Source organism: Colobus angolensis, unplaced genomic scaffold, assembly GCF_000951035.1.
Source record: "Colobus angolensis palliatus isolate OR3802 unplaced genomic scaffold, Cang.pa_1.0 Scaffold31, whole genome shotgun sequence".
NCBI lineage: Eukaryota > Metazoa > Chordata > Mammalia > Primates > Cercopithecidae > Colobus > Colobus angolensis.
The window spans coordinates 9,104,379-9,127,986 of NW_012116377.1; the positions used below are offsets into that span (position 1 = coordinate 9,104,379).

General features: G+C 44.1%; 1 protein-coding gene across 4 annotated transcripts in view; it reads right to left on the bottom strand.

Annotated features, from left to right (window-relative positions):
* KALRN (kalirin, RhoGEF kinase) overlaps window positions 1–23,608 on the bottom strand; it is a 643,785-nt gene that overhangs the window by 467,534 nt on the left and 152,643 nt on the right. For all 4 annotated transcript variants that reach the window (XM_011950775.1, XM_011950777.1, XM_011950776.1 and 1 more), the window contains exon 4: window positions 2,405–2,597. In XM_011950775.1, the coding sequence (XP_011806165.1) occupies window positions 2,405–2,597 (193 nt within the window). The remainder of the gene's footprint in view (window positions 1–2,404; window positions 2,598–23,608) is intronic.

The window sequence follows — 23,608 nt, forward strand, 5'->3', positions numbered from 1 at the left end:
GCTCACTGCAACCTCCACCTCCCAGGTTCAAGCGATTCTCCTGCCTCAGCCTCTTTGAGTAGCTTGGATTACAGGTGCACGCCACCACGCCCGCCTAATTTTGTATTTTTAGTAGAGACGGGGTTTCGCCATGTTGGCCAGGCTGGTCTTGAACTCCTTGTTTGGACGAACGGAGGCAAGATGGTGCACTTCCGGGTTCTTCACTCCCAACTTTTCCCGCGCATGCGAAAATGCAGCCCGCGACCCGGGAAGGTGCAGACCAACTGGGCATGCACCAGGTGACGTCAATCCGAAGAGACCAAGATTTACCTGGTCGCACCTGCGGAACGCCCCCCACACGCCCGTGCCCCGCCTATTGCCCTCCCACTCCTAGAAAAGCCGCTCTCCGCCAGTGAGCCACGCGGCCTTCCTCCAGCCCCACTGATGTCGGGATGCAGGAACCCCGCCCGAGAGCCCCACGCGGCGGGGGGGGGGACTCTGTCGGCCTTCTTTGCAGGAGGCCAACAGACTTCTTCCCCACACCTTAGGTTACCAAAATAAACTTGCAGTTTTGCTCCTGACCTTTGCCTACTTGCTGGTTCTTTTGTGCTCGCTCCGGTGGTCTTAGAAAAACAAGTCACTCCTGACATGAAGTGATCCGCCCTCCTCAGCCTCCCAAAGTGCTGGGATTACAGTACAGGCATGAATCACCACACTCAGTCAGTATTTGTGTATTAATGTCACCAACATTAATGGCTAGCAAGGATACAACCTATATATGTGTATGTATATGTACTATATATGTATAAATATTTATGCACATGTGTACATATACTATTGTATAGGAACATATGAGCTGTGATGAACATTCTTGTAGACATTTCTTATTTGCAATTTTACCTGGCTTTTTACCTTCTTGTTTGTTGAAATTTTGTATTAAGAATATTTTCTTAAATTAGGCTGGGCACAGTGGCTCATGCCTGTAATCCCAGCACTTTGGGAGGCTGAGGTGGGCAGATTACCTGAGGTAAGGAGTTCGAGACCAGCCAGGTCAACATGGTGAAACCCCATCTCTACTAAAAATACAAAATTTAGCTAGGCATGGTGGCAGGTGCCTGCAATCTCAGCTACTCAGGAGGCTGAGGCAGGAGAATCACTTGAACCCAGGAGGCAGAGGCTGCAGTGAGCTGAGATCATGCCACTGCACTCTAGCCTGGATAACAGAGTGAGACTCTATCTCAAAAAAAAAAAAAGAATATTTTCCTAAATTAGTTACTAGATACAGAAATACAGTTAAATAGAAGGAATAAGTTCTAGTATTCAATAGCACAGTAGAGGAATTGTAGTTAACAATCATTTATGATATATTTCAAAAGCTAGAAGAGAAGAACTGTAACGTTTCTAGCACAAAGAAATGATAAATGTTTGAGGTGATGGATATCCCATTTACTCTGATTTGAGCATTACACGTTGTATACAGGCATCAAAATGTCACATGTACCCAAAAATATGTACAACTATGATACAGCAATAAAAAAAGAACTGCTACATCAATAGACATAAACTCTTCCTAATGTTTTTGATACAAATTGCAAAGTTGCCTCCAGAAATAGTTGTCCCAATTACACAACCAACAACAGTAAATAAGACTGTCTAATGAAGGTGTGCATTGCGGACGATCTTGTGAGCCTCTGAAAGGGCATAAAAGTGTGTGCCCACCTTATTGCTAAACCTTCGTTCTGCTCTCACAAACATTTTGATTTTGTAAGTTCCTGTTTTTCTTTCTGTGGCACGGCAAGGTCACAAGACGCGTTTAAGTAAGGTACACTCATGTTGCAAAACCTGTTGTGAAACCTGTCGCAGTAAGATTAACTGCCTTTGTTCTGCTTCTGTAAGACTGCTTTCCCGCCTCAAGGTTTGCGAAAACAAGCCCTGCCCCTGCCCTGCAAGCCCCATCAGAATTTCAAAATTAACTGAAATACTAGAAATGGCAGGAACCAATCATAATCAGCCAAATCGCCTTGTTCAAATGTCAGCCAATCATACATCTGATTTGTATAATGACTCTGTGCCTGTTTACCCTAGACTATATAACACTGTCTTGAGCCCAGTTGGGGAGCTCTCCCGCCCTGTGCATTTCACGAGCGTGTGAGAGTTCCAGGTTTGAACCTGTAATAAAGATCCTTGCTGCTTGGCTTTGACTCTGGACTCTGGTGGTCTTCTCAGGGGAATAAACAGTCTAGGCATAACACCTCTTGTTCCTCCCCGTACTCTAACTGGTAAGGCCATGGTGCCAAGGAATCCTGAAATCTCAGCCCTTGAGGTGTCACATACTGTATGGTAGATGGAGAAGAAGTAGTGACGAGTGTGTTGATGGCAGAAGGGGAAGAGAAAGAAGATGCTAGGAGAGAGAAATCTGGCTCACCTCAAAGATGAATTTAGAGCTGCCAAAGTTGGTCTTCTGTTTCTGCCAGAAGTTGTCGGGTTTAATGATGAGGGCCACATGGATCTCAGCTGGAAAGGCTTCCTGTAGCGTTTTGAGGAGGGGCTTGATGAGGTCCCACTTGGAGCCCCGCATGTCGATGATGACAGTGAAGCCACGTTTGCACACGTCCTCACTGTGGGGAGGTCAAAGGTCAGTATGGTCACTCTGGGTAGCTAAGACTTTGAAGTACACAGTCAAAAAGCACCCGGAAACCTGCACTCCCCTTGACCAGAATCACTCTTCCAACTTCATGTCGGGTCTCTTGGCCACCTTCAAACCCAACTCAAACTGTATGCCTCAGAAAAATCCTTTCTACATTTGACCAATGGTCCTGGCATTCTGCCTTCTCCTAGCATTTGGCAAATAACTAGGCCTTCCTTTTGCAAGCTGAGTATCCCTAATCTGAAAATCCAAAATCTGAAGTGCTCCAAAACTTGAAACTTTAAGAGGGTCAACATGATGCTCAAAGGAAATGATCATTGCAGCATTTCAGAGTTTGGATTTTCAGATTAGGGATACTCACCCGGCAAGCACAATGCAAACATTCCGGAAAAAAAAAAAAAAATCTGAAGTCCAAAACACTTCTGGTCCCAAGCATTGTGGATAGGAGCTACCCAACCTGTAGTCAACTGCACTTGTTGGGATGTTTACAATTTGGATATTCACAATTGTATTTTATTTTTATTTTAATTTTTGTCCCCCTTTCTTGTTCCTAAAATGAATCATGTTTTCCCCATTGATATTCCAGTTCTCTAAAGACAGAAACCCTGTCGCCTCTTAAATCTGAGATGGAAAGTCCTTGATAGGAGATAGAGTGGGCCAAAGAATACTTTTTCAAAAAAGGGCTCTAGGTTGATTCTGCCAGTTGATGAGAGATGGTACACAAAGTATTAATAACATGTCTTTACCACCATTGTATTTAAGATGTACTACTTGTAGCTTATTATTATTTTTCACTTTTTTTAAAAGAGTCAGGGTCTCGCTATGTGCACTGGCTGGAGTGCAGTGGCTATTCCCAGGCACAATCACAGTGCACCATACTCTCAAAACTCCTGGCTTCAAATGATCCCTCTGCCTCAGTCTTCCAGGTAGCTGGGACTACAGCCTTGCGCCACCATGCCCAGCTTTGTGGTTTAAAATGTATGTCAACTTAAAAAATCAGGTCGCTGAGTCATGCTGATCACTCAGAAAGAGCCCAGAGTGGAACTGACTGCAACGGAAGATGCAGACCAGTTGTTCATGTATTTCCATTGTAAGAGTCACAGTGTAAAATGCATGTATCAGGATGTTAAGGGAGGATGAGGGAGGAGTAACTCTTGAAATCAAGGCAAGATGAAGTGACAGTGACCATCTTGAAAACCAAGACATCAGCAGGCTAAATAAATCAAGATGTTGTTATATAAGTTAGCAGCAAAGTTTAAACACTTGAACTTTGACTATAACTCCTGAGAATAGGAAGAAAAAAAATGAAGGTCAGAATAGTTATAACATCTCAGTTTGGAAGACAGTCTATGTTTGAGTAGTTAGGGGTCTTCTCTTATTTTTTAAAAGCCAATCCATTTATTTTATAATTCAAAATAGACATTGATTACTTCATATTTTAAAATATATATACCAGCATAGTATTTCCTTATGGTCTTTCACTTAATTTCCCATTTCCCAGACTGCAGTTGTTTAAACCACTATGTATGTTACATGACCCACATATGTGCCTACCACATATCAGTTGCTCACAGCTGCTGGCAGTAAGGTCACAGAAGGATTCAGGTCACAAAAAGAAATTAAAACCTTTTGGTGGGGCTTTATTCTCAAATTTCAACCAGTGATGAGATTGTTACAGCCTCATTAAGAGACCACAGCTCTTGACTGTGTGCGTGTCTCAAGCACAAGGTAGCTTACTTAGGCATCCCTGGTACACAGAAAATTCCCCAGGAGAGGGGACTCTCTCCAGCATGAGAGAAAGGATGAGTATTCTCCCCAAATCCTGCATCCCAAAGGAAAGGAGTTGCCTCTTTTTCCCTGACACTTATTGAAACAATGAGTGGCCAAAGTTTTCCATGAATAATTTTCTCTATCCTCTTGTCTTAAAACAATGTGACTTTTTTCCAAATTACAGGATTTCTTTCCCATTATAAGAGAAACACCTGATAACTACACAAAAGTTAAAGTAGTCAAAGATCCATGAAAGAGATGCTAATGGTAGGACTTTATAACACCCAGGCCTATATCCTTTCTACCTTTTCTGTGCATATAGTTTTCATTCCATGTACTGTTCTACTTTTCACTGTAACACAGTTTTTTCTCATGTCTAAAATTTCTTCCAATCTGTTGCACTTAGTGATAGTCCATCTTATGCCTATACCATAACTTATTTGATCATTCTCTTGATTGCTTTACAGAAAGGTATGTCAACTTACAAGTCCACCAGCAGTGTATGACAGTACCCCCCTTACTCTATCCTCACCAGCACTGGTCATTGAATTTTTAAAACCTTTGCCTGTTTTATTAAAAATACATTGTATTATATTTAAATGTGCATTTATTTGATTACTAGTTATTGCTATTTGGCCTGTAAATATTTCTTCTGTGAATTACCTGATCAGCTCTTTTATCCATCTTTCCATTAGGGATTAGAGGCTTTCTATTGGGATTTAGGGGTTTTATCACTGAACATCGTTTAGTGTAGCTTGACTTATATTTGTTGCATGCCCACCTATGTCAGGTTCAGCAATGTTAACTGTGGGTCTTGCCTTTCCTTAGAGATGATTGTCTTCCTTATTTCCCTGCTCCTCAGACTCCATCTCTGTTGCCATAATTATGCTGACCTGAGAATTCTTTGTTCCTAACAACAAATATTCTGTGTTGCTACCGAGAGCTGGAGGTCAACAATCCCTACATCTAAAGCTGGTGGTCAGTAGCAGGTTATGCCCTGTTAACTAATCATTTCTGACAACTAAGAATAGAAATTAGGTCCTAATATTCTATAGGAGGTTCTCAATAACTCAGGAGATGGAGAAAGAGGCCCAGGAGCTGAGTGTTGTGACCTAATATAATTGGCATCTTTCTGTGAAAAACAGGCTAATCTTCCAAGGTGCTTTGTGTGTTTGGTTTCAAGTAAGGGGCATAGCTGGGAAAGGGGAAACAACTATTTTACTGCGTGCTCATTCTGTGCTGGGGCTATAGTTCGGTATTTGCCATACATCATTTCATTATATGCTAATAATAACTTCATAAACTAGGTATGGTTATCTCCATGTGAGAGAAGATGAAATTGAGGCATAAAATTTGCCTAAGATCACATAACTAGTAAGTGGCTAAGCAAAAATTCAAAATGAGGACTGTTGACTTGAAAACCCAAGCTCAGGCTGGGCACAGTGGCTCATGCATATAATCCTAGCACTTTGGGAGGCTGAGGCAGGCAGATCACTTGAGGTCAGGAGTTCGAGACCAGCCTGGCCAACGAGGTAGAACTGTCTCTACTCAAAAAAAAAACAACAACAAAAAAGAAAACCCAAGCTCAGGTCACTATATCATACTCTACTCCACCACACTGACACTATGTATGGGTGTTCTTGTTTGGGGACAGGAGTCGGGGGCCGGAGATGAGGGGATTAAGTTAGGGGACTCAGAGGAGATGGGATAAATTAGGGCAAGGAGTCTAAGTGAGTGATCTCCCTTCTGCAGTCTGCGCAAAACCACAAAGTCAGAGAAGCAAAAGAGCGTGGCATATTGCGAAAGTTCAAGCAATTAACTCTGGTTCAGGCCTTTGAACGCAAGAGAGTGCAGCTCTGAGTGCCTTGGAGAGTCCCATTCTGGGCTCTGTCCCTCTTTTTGCACACACCCCCTCCACCCCAGGAGCCAAGATGACTCACCCACATAGAGTCTGTGCTGCACATCCATCTTCCCCTTGTAGGTCAAGCTCCTAGTATCTGAAACCCTAACACTCTCTGCCCAAAGGGCCCTTAGTCTACTTCCTGGACCCATGGGTATCTCTTTCCAGGGTCCAATTCCCAAGGGCAAGTAACATCACCATTTATGTGTACCCCTAGGCCCAAGGGATGACAAAGGGCTGCTATTTGAAAGGATGTGGCTAGAATATAAATGTGTGAACTGGGGTGTTCACTTGCATGCATGAGGCGCCCCTGTCATGTAGGGCTGAGTTGGGGAATAGAGAGAGAAGGCAGGCAGAGCATGAGTGGGGGCTGGTCTACTGTGCTGCTACATTTGGGCCTGGGAGCTCAAAGGAGTCCAACAAATCTAAATTTAAATTTGGCCTTCTAGGTTGCTGTGAAGATATATTTGTCAAGGTAGAAGGACAGAACATGTTTTATTTAACAGTTTGTTAGCTTGCTACATTAATTTTAAATATTCAAACAAACGGTATGTGAGCTTCCATTTGTACTCTTGCCTTAGGCACCACGATGTTAGAATCAGGCCTTGCAAGAGAAGAGACCGGAGAGGATGTAGGCTTCAAATCAGAATGCACTTCGTATGCCAAGGCTGGAGCATGGATTTGTCCTAAAGGCAACGAGGAACTACTGAAGGGTAAGATTCAGAGAAGGAACGTGATCAGGTGATTTGGATGGATTACCCTCCAGCTGTGCAGAAGGAGGGTAAATTGGGGTCAGCCCAAAGGAGTGTGTAAGAGTAGAAGAAGGGTCCTTGCTCAAATGACTCTTCATGGAAGTCTTCCATGGACCACTCTATTTAAACCTGTAACTGTCACCCAATACTCCTTATACCCGTTCTCTTTATTTTTCTCCTTAGCACTTATTACCATCTGGATAATATGTTTTATTTATTTACTGTCCATCTTCCCTCACTGGAAAGTAACCTCAGTAAGGGCAGGGAGTTTTTATTCATTTCACTGTTGAATGTTCAGTGCCTACTACAGTGCCTGGTGTAAATGAGGAAGGGGAGCCAGCAGTTAAGGGTATGAAAACTAGAACCAGCTTCCTAGGCCTGAATCCTGGCCCCATCATTTACTTATTGTGGAACCCCTCTGTGCCTCAGTTCCCACAATGTAAAATGTGAATAATAATTACAGGGTTGTCTTAAAGGTTAATAGACACAAATCACTTAGGATGGTGCCAGACACAGACTGTTCTATGTAAGTCTAAGCTGCCATAGGAGATGTCACTGGTGTCCACCTAGGATCCCTTTACTAACTACTATGCCTGTTCTCCAGTTCCAAGAGTGTTGGAACTATCAGCTGATGCCTGTAACCATCTCTGAATGCTTGCTTTAGCTGATGGCTATGCTTCTCCAAGAGAAACCTGGGCAGTTATATCCCCACACCAGGGCTGGCGAGTGCCTCTCTGGTGGAGGTGTGTCAGAGCCTAGTTCCTTTACCTCATTGCAGAGTAACTCTGAAGTGTGATGTATTTTCACCACCTCCCCAGTCTCCCCAGAAGGCTCCAGCTAGACTTCACCTGAAGTCTTCACATAGCCTTAGTTGGTTTTTCCCCTTTCCTTACTCTGCTTCTTTCTTCTAAGTTTTTCCTGAATAGCAGACCCTTAATAAATCATTTGAATCCAAATTCCTTCATACTAAACACAGCCTAAGACAGTTATTTTTATTACAGTTATAAATAATAATGTAAATATAAATTATATGCAGTTGGCCCTCCATATCTGTGGGTTCCACTCCATATATTCAACCAACCTTGATGGAAAATATGTACAGTCACCTCTCTGAATCAGTGGGTCTCAAACTTTGGTTGGTTGAATCTGCCAATGTGAAACCAGCAGATTTAGAGGGTCGATTGTATATTTCATTTATACATGAAATTCTGAAGGCAATTTGATATATGGTCTAGAAGTTAAAAGATAAACCAGGTGTGGAAATGTTTATTTAGGAGTCACACAGTGCCTGGCACATAGTAGGTGTTCAATAACATTTGCTGAATGAATAGACTCCCGAATGGGTGGTAGCTGATGTGCACACAAGTGGGTGAGATCCAACAAAACCGAGGAAGAAGAAAATAACCATCTTCTGGGTCAAGGATAGAACTGGCAGGAATATCAGTGTTTAAGAGATGGGAGAAGGAAGTAGATGACCCTGAGGAAAAAATGAAGAGAGGTTAGAGAGAACCAGAAGAGAAATGACATCAAAGAAATGAGGGAGGAGAGGATTGCAAGGAGGAACAACAAATGCTGCAGAGAATGGTCATTCACTGAGAGCAGAACCATTGTATTTAGCAACTAAGAGGCCACGGTCCCATGAGTCAGGGAAATTTCAGTGAGGTGCTGGGGCCAGAATTAATGCTGGAGCAAGGAAGCAGTCTTGCTGGTTAATCTCTGTAATGATTAGCAGGAAGAGCCACAGACATCAGAGGCTGCTTGTGGTGCACTTCCACCCCCTGACTCTGTCTCCCTGACCCCAGCAGTGGCCAGAGTCTGCATGGTGCTCCCTGGCCAACCCAACTCCCGCAGCTGCTCCCCAGCCTGCCCTCTTCTCCAAGGCTCCACACTCCCAGACCTCTTCTCTCATTCACTGTGTTCAAATGACAGCAGTTTCAGCAGACCCGTTTACAGTGGAACATAACTAACAGATAGCCTGCTTTCTCCCTTTAGGTGATTTACCTCTTAAAAGATATTTATTAGCCCAGATCAAACTTTCAAGGGCAGAAGTTTGCATTGTGTATGGTGAGGATGGGGGCATAGGAGGGTGAAGTTTGGAGCGGCAGACTTTTATATACTTATTTTTTATTTAAAAATATTTTTTAAAGCAGACTTTTAAATCCCCTCAGGAGGGGAAAGAACAGTGGGTGACCCCCTTCCTGTTCCCACACCTGCTACTTGAGAGGGAGAAGGCAGTCATTGCCCTGTCTCCCCTGTGCCCACCCTGCCCTATAGTTTCCCATCTGGGGCATGGGTCCCCTGAGGCCCCCTTGGCCAGGTTCTCACCCTTTGTGATAAATTACAATCCCTTCAAACTGAGCTGTGTTCTGTTTCATAGACTCCAGGGCTCTTGGGCCCAGAAGTCATAAATGTATACTGAATAACTGGATGATTGATCAGCTGTTTCTTGTACTCAGTTCTAGACCATTTACTCTTTTGTTCATTAAATGTCACTGGGGCTGTTTTCACTCAGTAGGCCTGTGCTATCTCAGAAAAGCACTTTCACCACTTTATGCCAATGCTTCTCAAACTTTAGTGACTTTCCTTATCACCTAGGACACTTGTTTAAAAATGCTGATTTGGGGGAAGCCTTCCAGATATTCTGATGAATGTTGGTTTGGGATAAAGCTCAGGATTCTCCCCATAGTGATCCAAGGACAACAGTTAGGCACTCTTAGGTGTGGTTTCTGAGAGTTTAATGATAAAAACTCGCTTTGTCTAAATCAGATATTATGATATGCATTTAATAAACAGTAGGTAACACACAAATATATCAGAGCAACAATGAAATAAGTCAGAACAACATTTGCAAGGTGAACAACAGCTACACCATATAGAAGCCTGCTGAAAATGTTAGTTTCTCTGTCCATGCCCTCAGGCATGGAGTCATTTATTGCAAGAATAGGCTTGGAAGGATTTCTGCCATTGGTGTAAATGTCTGGTTCTTTTTGCAAACACTAAGCTCCTCCTCTTGGCCTAATGGGGCTTTCCCTGAAGAGCTTGGCAGTTTCCTTTCCCAGTGTTGCTGCCTGTGCTCAGACACCTGCTGAAGATTTGCTTTCCCTGGTTCCCCTCTCTAAGTTGCCATGAAATCACTGCAAGGTTTCTGCTTCTTGTCATACACCTGACCTGGCAGCCACATCTCAAACCTCTGGGCAAGGCCTGGGTGTCTCTCCAGGTGCATGTTAGGTCCTGCCCACATCTGATGCCCACAAAGTCATCTCCTGACCCACTTGGCTGGCTCCAGGTCTGATGGATCCAGGTGTAGAGGGCCTCTGTGGGTGGGTGGGTGTGTGAGGAATGAATGAATAGGCGTGTCACAATTGACCATTCTCACTTATGGTAGTCTAGCAGAGATCACAATTTAGCAGCCCACTACTGAAGCCAATCCCCAAAAGTGGTTTTATTAGGCACAGTTGTTGTTGTTTGTAAAGTTTTTACACATCTTTGGAGAAGGCTTAAAAACCACTCTTCAAGCCACTCCCAGCTTATTTACAAACTTATACAACCAGTTTGTTGGCCTTTGAATTTGCCTTCTCTGTCTTAGTTGCTACTATTATCCCAGCCCTGTTTCACACTTTAGGAGACTCAATTACCTCCACTTGAGGGGCAGGGGGCAATTAGGGTACCAGTGCCTCAAGCCACAGGTCTCTCTGGACCCAGACAGCAGGGCTGGGCACCTGTCAATGACAACCCCAGGCCAAGCTTTGCCCTACATTACAGTCTGGCCTTAGGGAGAAAAATGCCACTTTCTCCCACCTTGTCTTTCAATCTCTTCTCCCTGGACTTCTTTCCAGGTCCCTGCCTGAGCAAATCCCAGAATGTCTCTCTGGATTCTCTCCTGGCCACATGAGTGAACCACCCTGCATACAGCCCATTATCATCTGACCACAGGGTTGAATTCAAATGCTACCTTCTATTCTTTCCTGATCTTTCTTCTATCTTATTGCCTGATCTTCCTCTGTCAGAGCAATCTCCTCCTCGCTAAAACAGATAACATATTATCCATGCCTCTCTTAATGCATTTATTAGTTTCAATTTTATATTCAATTTGCCCTCTCATGCCTCTGTGTCTTTGTGCTTGCCCACACCAACCCCATCTTTGCTTGGATAATTTCTACTCACATTTTTACATTCACAAGCCTCACAAGCCTCTTCTTCCAAGAAGTCTTCTCTTACAGATACATGCCCTCCCCACCCTGCTTCATCCCCACTGGGATAAGGGGACCTTCCTATGCATTGCCATGACCCTGTGCTTTCCCACATGGCAACTGTCATGGCTATTGCAGGGTATCTACAGCCAGGCTCTGGCTGACCAATTTCTGTAGCCTTACAGAGATTCATATGGCTTCAAAAGGAGAACCTCATTATGAAGGTGCTTCATAAATAATATAGTGTCACATAAATGTACAATATTATCTATTAGTTCATTAATTTATTCATCCAACATACATTTATTGAGCATTTACTTTGTGGCTGGCCCAGTACTAGGCACCAGGGATATATAAATGTGGGTAAGACAGAAACATGAAAGTTTCATTCTAGAAGGAGAGGTGGACACAAGACAATGCTAGATAAAGAGAAGAAATGCAAGTTATGATAAGTCTTAAGAACATCTCAGGACAGCCCACATGAGGAGCAAAGACTGAAACTACAAGAAATAATTCGTTAAGGGAACACTAAAAAAATACTAGAGGCTGGGCACGGTGGCTCAAGCCTGTAATCCCAGCACTTGGTGAGGCTGAGATGGGCAGATCACTTGAGGTCAGGAGTTCAAGACCAGCCTAGGCAACATGGTGAAACCCTGTCTCTACTAAAAATTAGCTGGGTGTGGTGGCAGGCGCCTGTAATCCCTAGGTAGGCTGAGGCAGGAGAATCGCTTGAACCTGGGAGGCAGAGGTTGCAGTGAGCCGAGATGGCACCATTGCACTCTAGCCTGGGCAACAAGAACAAAACTCCATCAAAATAAAATAAAATAAAATAAAATAAAAACACTTCAGACAGAGGGAACAGCCTGTGCAAAGGCCCTGAGGAGTCAAAGACCCTGGATGGTGGCTGCTCCTCCACTGCAGCCAGGGAAGAAGCAGAAATCATGAACTTCAGTAAGGAAGCAGGAGACCAGCAGCCACATCTGGGCTAGCCCTCTAAATCGTGAGGACCTCAAATCCTCCAGCTGAATACACATATACAATGAGAGCCAAACTACTGAAATTTGGAGCAACTTTTTTTGGTAAAAATGAGACATACAGCCGGGCACAGTGGCTCAAGCCTGTAATCCCAGCACTTTGGGAGGCCGAGACGGGCGGATCACGCGGTCAGGAGATGGAGACCATCCTGGCTAACATGGTGAAACCCCGTCTCTACTAAAAAATACAAAAAACTAGTCAGGCGTGGTGGCGGGCGCCTGTAGTCCCAGCTACTCAGGAGGCTGAGGCAGGAGAATGGCGTAAACCCGGGAGGCGGAGCTTGCAGTGAGCTGAGATCCGGCCACTGCACCCCAGCCTGGGCGACAGAGTGAGACTCCGTCTCAGAAAAAAAAAAAAAAAAGAGAGAGACATATTCATATATTAGTGGTAAAAGCTAACTTACTGAACACATGAGGTTCTATGTTAACATTTGTATACATTATCTTATTAATTCCTCACATGAAACTCAAAAGAAGCTGCTATTTATTATCCTGCCCTATTGTTAAGAAAACTGAGCCTCAGAGAAGTTACTTACAGTCACCAGGAAGGGGTAAAATCAGGATTTGAATCTTGGTTTGTTTGACTCCAGTATCTGTGCATAAAACTACCATGCTTTCTTGCCTCATAGATGCATAGAACACTCGATCTTGAAGAAACATTCATGCTTCTTCTTGCTAGCTCCTCCTGTTAGAACTGAGGGTAACAAGTTTCAGAGCTGGGAAGTGACTTGCTCTAGGTCACACAGTCTGCTGGATATCTTAGCCATTTGGACCAGGCATCTAGTTGTCAACTGCCTTACTCCAGGTCTTTTATAAAACCATGAGAACTCTGGAAGTGACAGGAAGAAAAATTCTCCCTTGAAGAAGCAAACATCAAATAATCTGGCTTGGAGGCCCAGGGTGTCCTGTGTGAGTACTAAAACCCCTAACTCAGGAATAAGGACCATCCTCCTCATGGTTTCCACTGTGCTCTGGCAGCAGGGAAATGCCCTAACCCTGTTTGCCCCCACTCATGTGTTACCACCTGAGATCTACCCCATTTCTGTGAATGTCTGGCAGATTCCCATTTAAAACAGCTGCTGGAATAAAGATCACATTGATCCATTCTGATGGCAGGTGGGGAAGCAGAGACCCACATGTTGTGGGTCTCCAGCAGGCCAGCCGGGGAGACGAGGATTTCTGTTTACCTCCTTAGTGTGTGCTACTGGGGGCCGGTTCCATTGGCCTGGGTGTGTGTTTCAGGATATCAGCAGTGTGAAGATATCAGAATCCTAGTGTGAGGACCAGGAATCCCTAGTGCTTGGGTTGTGATGCAGCACAATTAACCTTCGAATAAGACCTATTCACTAGGATGTCCAGGGAAGGTGACAAATTGAACATGGGTAGAGAGCTAGCCTGGTCACTGAGGAGTGGCTGACAGAGAAGAAGGACAAGGCAAGCTAAGAGTTCCTCATTTAATGAGGGTGGCACTGGCCCTGCCATAGCACATCTTTGGTCCTACAGGGCTGACAGTGCAGGATGACCTGGAGGAATGATAAAGAGGAGTCTTATCCATGATGCCTGGGCAGCCGGTTAGTACCTGCAGACCATTCACCATGAGCAGACAGAAACCAGAAAAGGGAGGAAGAAAAAGTAGCCCCAAATAAATATCCACTTCACACTTTCTCCCAGAACTGTGCTGCACCCATGTTTACCCTAAATCATTACATAAACTGAGTTCTTCCAAATTTGAGGAGAAAGAAAGGTTCCTGGAGTTCTGTAGAGGAAATGATTCTCCTGACCCATTTGTGCTGGAATTCTCAAGCCATTCAGACATGTGGAGAGTCTCTGGCTGTGGGATCTAGACTTTGTTCAAACTTTTGCCCATTCCTTGATCTGTGTTAAGCTGCTTTCTGCTCCTCAGGGCTATTCTAACTGCCTCAGCACTTCTGCTGACTGCCCCAAGCCACAACCACTTTCTGAAACACCAGAAATCAGCAGGTGTTAAAGAAAACTGTTAAAGACACATTAGCACCTGCTTTAAGTTCTCTAATTGGTATAATCAGAAGTAGTAAAAAGAATATTTGAGGAAACAGTGTCTTATAGAGAATGAGCCACTCTCTGGGAATGGGTTTTGAATGAATGTTTGTTCCCACAGACAGTTCTCAAACTGGTCCTTTACAATGGGGAGGCCTCCTGGATGGCTGGGTATCCAGACAGCAGGAGAGAGGTGGTGGGGCTCCCTGTGCTGGTCATGCGCTCTCTCTGCTGGATTATGGGCAACTATTCTCCACCAGCTGGCTTTCTGTCAAGCTGTAATCCAACTGCCAAAAGACCTCCTCAGGATCTACGTTAATTTATCCAGAGGTTTTTGTTGTTGTTTGTACGGGAAGTCACCCTCTGGCCTCTTTCCCAGGTTATTATTCCAAAGAGTTAGTGTCTTTTCTACCCATTTAACAACACATCTTTTGCCTCTGCACATCTGATTTGTGATGCCAGGGCTGGTGGGGGCAGTGGGGTGGTGCAAAGGCAGTATCTTATCCGAAATCTAAGTTTCAATTCCTCCTCTATAAAGTAGTCTGACTCAGTGTCTGTGCATAAAACTACCATGCTATCTTGCCTCACAGATGCACAGAACACTTGATCTTGAGGAAACATTCATGCTTATTCTGCTAGCTCCTCCTGTTAGAGCGGAGGGTAGCAAGTTTCAGAGGCGGGAAGTGACTTGCTTTAGGTCACACGGTCAGCTGGATATCTTAGCCATTTGGACCAGGCATCTAATTGCCAATTGCCTTACTCCAGGTCTACAAAGTGAGGAGATTACGATTAATTGGCCTGGGGCTGGACTCCATCATTTTTAAAAGCTCCCCCTGGTGATTCTAATGTGCAGCCATGGTTAAGTACCACTGAAGGTAAAGTTGTAGAGATTTGTTTGCCTATTTCTAGGTCTAGGAACTACTCCTTGTCAGTTCCTCACCCTCAAGTGTGCCAGAAGCAAACCCAACTCTTGCCCATCAGAGTCCCAGGGAAACCCTAACTGGAGACCAAATGAGGAAGGTTGACAGTTTCCACCTTTTTAAAGTCTGCTACCTAATTCTACACAAATAACACTATTAAAAAACAAAACAAAACAAAAACAAAAAGACCTCTCATTGCAAACATCTGGAACAGGGATGTGGCAGTTTTTCTTTTTCTCTTCCAAGCAGGGCGCGGTAAAGTATTCAAAAGCACTGACTCAGGTCCCAAGGTCACACCCAACATTCGCAGGTATAGCCATAAAGTGACAGGTCCAGAGGCCTAAAATCACTCAGCAGGATCTCTGCATCCACATCCCAACTTGTCTTCAATGCTGCCTTTAAACAAAATATTCTAAAAATCAAGTCTTCTCATACAGAACAAAGACAGTGGCTCACGCCTGTAATCCCAGCACTTTGGAAGGCTGAGACAGGTGAATTGCTTGAACTCAGGAGTTGGAGACCAGCCTGGGCAAGATGGCAGAACTGTGTCTTTACCAAAAAATACCAAAATTAGCCAGGCAAGGTGGCACATGCCTGTAGTCCCAGCTACTATGGAGGCTGAGGTGGGAGGATAGCTTGAGCCCAGAAGGTTGAGGTTGCAGTAAGCTAAATTGCACTACTGCACTCCAGCCTGGGCAACAGAGCCAGATCCTGTCTCAAAAAAAAAAAAAAAAGGCAAAGACTTGCCATGCCATGCTGCAAATAGTCAAAAGAGCATGCCACAGCTGAAGGGAGCTCCCAAAGAGAGCTCCAGGAATGGTGGGGGTGACAGCAGTATCGGGCAAATGCACGCAGCCTTCCAAAGGATATACAGCTTGGAGGGACCAGCATGAGGCAGCTGCATAAACCCTGATGTGTTTGTCAATCAGTAAGGTCATTTTACAGCCTTACAGGCTCTGAAACACAACTCCTGTTCACCAAAGGAAGAGACCCACTTTCTGAATCAGAGTGGCTTGGGGGCACAGTGTTTGTTTGGAAGGAGCTACTCTTAGCCAAAAGAAGACATGAAAACTGTGAAAGCACAAGAATCATTGCTCCTAGAAGTCTGGTCTAGCCGGCTAGGGAGAGAAGGTGGCAAAGGGGTGTGTTCAGATAGGAGTGGGATGGAAACTGACATCCATTTCAGGACAGCAGCTTCCTGCCCTATTTTCTACCCTCCCTCACAGAGCTGTTCATCCCTTCCTTCTGGGTCATTCAGAACATGCAGCAGAAATGAAATGGAAACCAAAGCACTACAGGGAAAGAAAGAACTGGAAACCAAAACCCACACAGCCCTCCCATTTTCCGCAGCCCTCCTCAGACAAACCCCAGGGTCACTCTCCTCTGGCCTTCTCTACCCTCTCCTTCTTCCCCGCCCTCCACTCCCCCATAGTCAGGCTATATGAAAAACAATTCATCTTTTAACTTTTTAAAAAATATATCATTATGATCATAGCACATACATCCGTGAGCAACAAAGACTGTGACCTGTCTAAGCACAGTGCCTCAGCCACCCCACCGTAAGACCCAGGGAGCCTTTCTAAAATGCGGAGTAAGAGAATAGAGCTGAGGGGACTCAAGAGAAACGGCAACAGTGCAGCCATGGGCTGCCTCCCACTGGGGTGCTGCCCCCAGCCTGGCCAGGAGACAGAGCAGCAACTCTCCTAGGCTTGGCCTACTACCGTGCCATCACCACTCCTCATTCTCTTGCCACCCCCATCCCTGCCCTCTCACAGGAACCCCCACTCACTCTCCAGCTGGGCTCTGGTTTCCTGGCAGGCTAGGTGGAATCCTCATTAATAAACCACATGTTTCCTCCAGGAAACAGCCCTTGCTGTGGCTTGCGCACACCCTCTCTCCTTCCCTCCTCCTCTTTCTCCTTAAGTAGCAGTCACGTTCTTGAAAGCCCAGTGCTCTTTGCCTGCAGTACACAGACACATGCATAACCATCCCCACCAAAACACAATGCAACACCCCACACAAAGCCACCCCCCAAGGCCATGCCCACTGGATTTTACCAACTAGTGCAGGAGCTCTATTTCCTGCAGGGCAGGCAGCTGTTACCCTCTAGCTAGCCTGCCTTCCCTCTGACACCCAGCCAGGTTGCCCTGGCAGACGGGACTGATGAGATCCCCATGGTTTACACGGTGGAAAAACCCTGTGATGGCTCAGACACTAGTGGGAACCTGGGAATTACAAGGGAGGTCAAAGAGCTGGAGTCGGGGGAGCCCTGTGGGAGGTGGAGGCATGCATGTTTGGATCTTGAAATGGAACAGGGAGGACCAAGGGCTCCAGATCTTTGCTCCAAATCAGAATAAATTAGGCTGCCCCCATGCATAACTAGCTCAGAGGCTCAGGAAGCTCACATATAGGGTGGAAGATCCCTCTACATATGACTTCATAGAGGCCCTTATCCCGTGCATGCTGCTCTGGGGACCCTGCTGTCCCACAGGCAGGGTCTGTGTTAGGGGGCAGTGTATGTATGGTTGCAGCAAGCTCAGGACTGGTACCCTGTCCAGCTGGAGGACCCTGGGCCCATGACTGGACCCCTCTGGACAGCATTCTACCCTTTTTAAAAGAAAGAGTTGGCCTGGCAGACCTCTACAGATTCTTCCTGCCTTTAAGCTCCAGAATTCCAATTCATCTATTTCCTTTACAATCCAGGTCAGATTTTTACCACCAGTAAATTATGTCTGATTACGTCCATTTAACTGATATGCTTTTGTGGTTGCTGCCTTGGAAGGTTTCAGTTTTTGTCTTTTCCTGTGGATCCTGAAACCTTAACCAGACCACAAACCTCCTGAAGGCAAGAACTGGGTACCTCCCCTATTCCCCACCCCATTAATCTGCAAATTCAGCCAAAAGATCATCTGATCATTCCCTCTGAGTTGGTGTGTATGTAAAAACTAAACAATTGTCTTGTGTATCCACAGAATTAAATCTGGACCAATGTGCAATCTTCCCAGTGGAGCACTCCGTCATAGTCAGAGCTGCAAGAGGGTGAGGAATGGTCTTGCCTTCCTCCAAGTCCAAAACAGGGAGCTTCTCTTCAGCCAATGAGGGTGAAGCCTGAATTTCCTGCAAAGGAAAACAGCTTATGGTCTGGAGATCCAGGACATTCTCTTCCTGTGTAGGGAACCAGGGTGGAGTGCATCACACGACAAGGTTCAGACCTTGTCTCAGGCACCAGGCCAAAACCTGGCACATGCATTACTAGCGATGGAAACAGATAAAATTCCAGCTCAGGACAGAACAGTCTGGGAGATGCAAGAGAGAAAAATGTACTTATTTTAGAGTTTTTTAGTAGTTCTCAAAACTGAGGCTGGTCCTCACTTGACCTAGAACAAATAGGGAATGCAGAGAGGAAGGAGGCTCTGAGAGAAAAGGAAAGAGGGGCCAGGGCCATCAGGACACATGTTTGAATTACGTCAGTAAATTATCCAGAAAAACATTTGTCCTTGCTGAGTCACCATGGCTGACAAAGTGCTCCCATCTAAGTTCCAGGAGAAATGGGGCTGGCTGTCATATTTGCTTAATTTAGGAACAAGAATATACCTCCTTGGTGAGACTGAGTCCACTGCTGGTTCCCTCGCAGGCACCTCCATGCTCCGTCCCCTGGCAGAAGGCTCTGCCCCCCTCTCTGCCACAGTGCCAGTCCACCCACCTCTGGCCTGGGCACCCTCTGCGGTCACAGCCCCTGACAAAGGAAAAAGGACCTCCTGAAGGGAAACCTCAGTCTGGCCTCGGGTACTTCATGTCTGAAAGAGAGATCCTGGCATTGGCCCTAAGGAGTATGGGGGGGTGAAGCCCTCTTCTTTTCCCTTGGGGAGCCTCCAGTCTAATTGAATTCAGCCAGTTTGCAAGGTGGTGCTCCACATCCTCAGTGGCAAGAAACAAAACCAACCATTCCGACCTGCAAGAGGTTCACCACCTCTCGGAGAGAAAGCTGTGTAGTTTCTCTCAGGACAGGCAGATCTCGTAGAAGGGATGGGACTCACCCCCACTATATGAGTTTCCTAGATTCAAAAATCTTTAAATGTCGTTCATTTTTTTTTTTTTTTTTTTTGAGATGGAGTCTCACTCTGTCGCCTGGGCTGGAGTGCAGTGGCCGGATCTCAGCTCACTGCAAGCTCCGCCTCTGGGGTTTACGCCATTCTCCTGCCTCAGCCTCCCGAGTAGCTGGGACTACAGGCGCCGGCCACCTCGCCCAGCTAGCTTTTTGTATTTTTTAGTAGAGACGGGGTTTCACCGTGTTAGCCAGGATGGTCTCGAACTTCTAACCTCGTGATCCGCCCGTCTCGGCCTCCCAAAGTGCTGGGATTACAGGCTTGAGCCACCGCGCCCGGCCTAAATGTCGTTCAAATCACTTGTTTGTTTTGTTTAGGTAATGCTGGACTTTTGAGAACGAAATTCTGAATAAATCTTTTTTTCTAAAGCAATCTAAGAAGAGATGAGATGGGGTAGAGAAGGCGAGGGGGAGACTTTTTTTTTAAATACAAGTGACAGTGGCAAACTGGTACAGAAATATTCCGCAACTGATGAGTGCCTACACCCAAGTTAAATTATCTGCAACAAAACCCTAGATAGTGTTGTTTTTCTTGTACTCATCTTCCATGTTGAGAGAAAGAAAATGTTGTCTGGAAAGGAAGGTCTGAAAAGACAAATTATCTTCTATGTTTTATCGTCAATGTTTGTGGCTGATGAAAAAGGTCAGGGGGACACTGGGAGCTCCAACAGATAAGTTCGCTTGGGGCACTGCAACTTCAAGTCGACCAAAGATGAAGGCAAACCCAATGGGAATGTTTTCTGTTAGTGATTTAGTTTTTCTTAGATTTGATTTTATTTAAAAAAGAATTATTATAGATACATCACACCATTTATCTCCCCAAAATAGCATTATTATAAAACTCCCAGTTTCAACTGGCAATTATTACATAGCAGGTGAAACATGTTCACAAACAGTATTTTATCTATCATTTACTACAGTTCTTTGAGAAAGATTGTCTCAAACTCACTTGTAGTTGAGGAAGAGTAATCCTTGCTTATTGGTTGCTTAAATTTCAGTGTTTCAATAAAATTTTAAACGGTAAAGTTTGGAAAATCCCAGATTTAATGAGGAGACAACCAGAATAGAACCACTGGAGCCTCTGACAAAATCCATCGGTGTCTTCCTGGGCAGCTGAGCTCAGGTACTCTACCACTTGGTGGCAGCACACCTAAGCTGCCGGAAGACTGTACAATAAAGGCAGTCTCTACAAAACTGAAGTGTCATAACATAGAGTATCAGTATCAAATATATGCCTGAAAACATACTCAACCCCAAACATCAGTGAAGGGCACATAATCAGACTTAACCAATGATAAGTAAAGAGAGAAATAGAAAATATAGTGAAAATGATATGTAATGGGGGAAAGACAAACAGCCCCAACCTGGATCCCAGTAACTAAAAAACACATCCTTTTTACCCGATGATAGGCTGTCTCTCCTAAATCTATATTCAGGGAACTCTCTTATTTTCAATATTCCACCCAAATGAATCCCAGCTAAATTTAACTCATCCTGATTATCTACCACAAACTCCAGAAACACCTGAATGCATTGGCGCTCATTTCACCTGACATCGAAGTTGACCTAATCAAGCTGACACCAGACACTTCAGCTTCCTAATCAGCTTGCTCTTGGTGAGCCATAGACTACAGTAGCCTAAAACAGAAATTAAATGACCACACCTAGGCTTTCCAGGCTCATTCAACATTGCTGCCTAGAGGCAAACTCCTAAAAGGCCTTTTTCCTAAAAGGCAGGTAAGGACACCAGTTCCAATAAACACAAAAGAGGTTAACCACTTTAAGCCATGCCAGAACTGACTACACAACCAGCCAAGGAGCTGAAACACATCCAGGGGCAAAACTAAAGAATCACCAAGGGCAAAAAAACAAGCAAGCCCTTTTTAGATTTCATATCAGATCCTAATTTTAATGTACGCTCCCTGTTAAGGGGCCATATTAGTTTAGCAAAGTAAAAGGAATCCTTGCCTGGGAGACCCCACAGAGCAGGCGCTGTGACCAATCCCTCTAGTCTTTCCCAAGTCAGGATAAGGTTTAGGTACACAATATATGGCCCTAAGTTAGGGTCATTGATGACGGTGATAAGAATGTTTGCACAATGGTGCCTGGGCAATGGTGAGCAAATAAATTTAGGGAAATGCAAAGAATAGGAAATCTCATTGGAAAACAGTATGGAGGTTTCTCAAAAAGTAAAAATAAAACTACCATATGATCCAGCAATCCCATGTCTAGGTATATGGCCAAAAGAAAGGTAATCATAATGGAGTACTAGTCAGCCAATACAAAGAATGAGATATTGTCATTTGCATGACCATGGATGGAACTGAAGGACATTATGTTAAGTGAAATAAGCCAAGCACAGAAAGACAAATATTGCAAGTCATATTGGGAGTATAAACTGATAAATTTGGAAATAAATTTGGTGATTTGCCCCACCAGCTTTAAAAAAAAAGGTTCATAAAATAAGTAATCTGATTAAAACATGGGCAAAAGATCCAAATACACATTTCTCAAAAGAAGACATACAAAATGGCCAACAGGTACATGAAAAAATACTCAACATCACTAATCATCAGTGAAATGCAAATCAAAACCACAATAAGATATCATCTCACCTCAGTTAGAATGGCTATTATATTAAAAAACACACACACACACACACAGAAAATAACAGATGCTAAGGAGGATGCAGAGAAAAGGGAACACTCATACACTGCTGGTGGGAATGTAAGTTAGTACAGCAACTACAGAAGACAGTACAGAGGTTTCTCAAATAAATATAAAATTACCGTATGATCCAGCAATCCCACTGCTGGGTATGTAGCCAAAAGAAAGGAAATCTGTGTATCAAAAAGATACCTGCATTCCCATGTTTACTGCAGCATTATTCACAATAGCCAAGACATGGAATCAGTCTTAGTGTCCATCAACAGATGAATGGATAAAGAAAATATGATATAAATACACAACAGAGTACTCTTCAGCCATAAAAAGAATGAAATCTTATCGTTTGCAGCAACATGGATGGAACTGAAGGACATTATGTTCAGTGAAATAAGCCAGGTACAGAAAGGCAAATATTGTGTGCTCTCACTCATATGTGGGAGCCAGAAAAAAACAGCTCACAGAGGTAGTAAATACAATGATGATTACCAGAGGCTGGGAAGAGACGGGAGAAGGAATAAAAGAGGGTGATTAATGGGTATAAAAATACAGTTCTATAGAAGGAATAAGATCTAGTGTTTGATAGCAGAGTAGAGTGACTCTAGTTATCAATAATTTATAATATATTTCAAAATAGATATGAGAAGATTTGGAATGTTTCCAAAAAAAAGATACATTTCTGAGATGGTGAAAATCTCAATGCCTCTGACTTGATCACCACACATTGTTACATCTATCAAAATATCATATGCACCCCATAAATATGTACATTATGTATCAATTTTTAAAAAGCAAAAAAAAAAAATTATATCTGTTAAAACTAAAAAGAAGCCCATGATTGCTACAGATCTATCTCGAAGAAGCCACTTAAGATACAGACAAAGGTTTATATAAAAAGATTTTTACTGAGGGTTACTTACAACACTGAACTTTTGGAAACAACTTAGATGTCTAGTGATAGGGTTAATTAAATATAACGCATCCCAAGATACACTATTATACATGAAAAGTTTCTAATGTTATGAAAATATTTCCATAGTATAATGCTAACTGGAATAAAGCAAGCAGCAAAACTGAAGAAACAATATAATTCAATTCTGTTTTTAAAAAGCTCTAGGCCAGGCGTGGTGGCTCACACCTGTAATCCCAGCCTGGTGTGGGAGGCTGAGGTGGGTGGATCACTTGAGGTCAGGAGTTCCAGACCAGCTTGCCCAACATGGTGAAACCCCATCTCTACTAAAAATACAAAAATTAGCTGGATGTATGGTGGGCACTTGTAATCCCAGCTACTTGTGAGGTGGGTCGATCACTTGAGGTCAGGAGTTCCAGACCAGCTTGCCCAACATGGTGAAACCCCATCTCTACTAAAAATACAAAAATTAGCTCGATGTATGGTGGGCACTTGTAATCCCAGCTACTTGTGAGGCTGAGGCAAGAGGATCGCTTGAACCAAGGAGGCGGAGGTTGCAGTGAGCTGAGATCACTCCATTGCACTCCAGCCTGGGTGACAAGAGTGAAACTCCATCTCAAAAAAAACAAAGCTCTTAAAAAAGATAGGAAGGAAACATGTCAATATATTGTTATTATCTCTAGGTGGTACAGTTATGAGAGCTTTAAAAAACTCTTAAAAT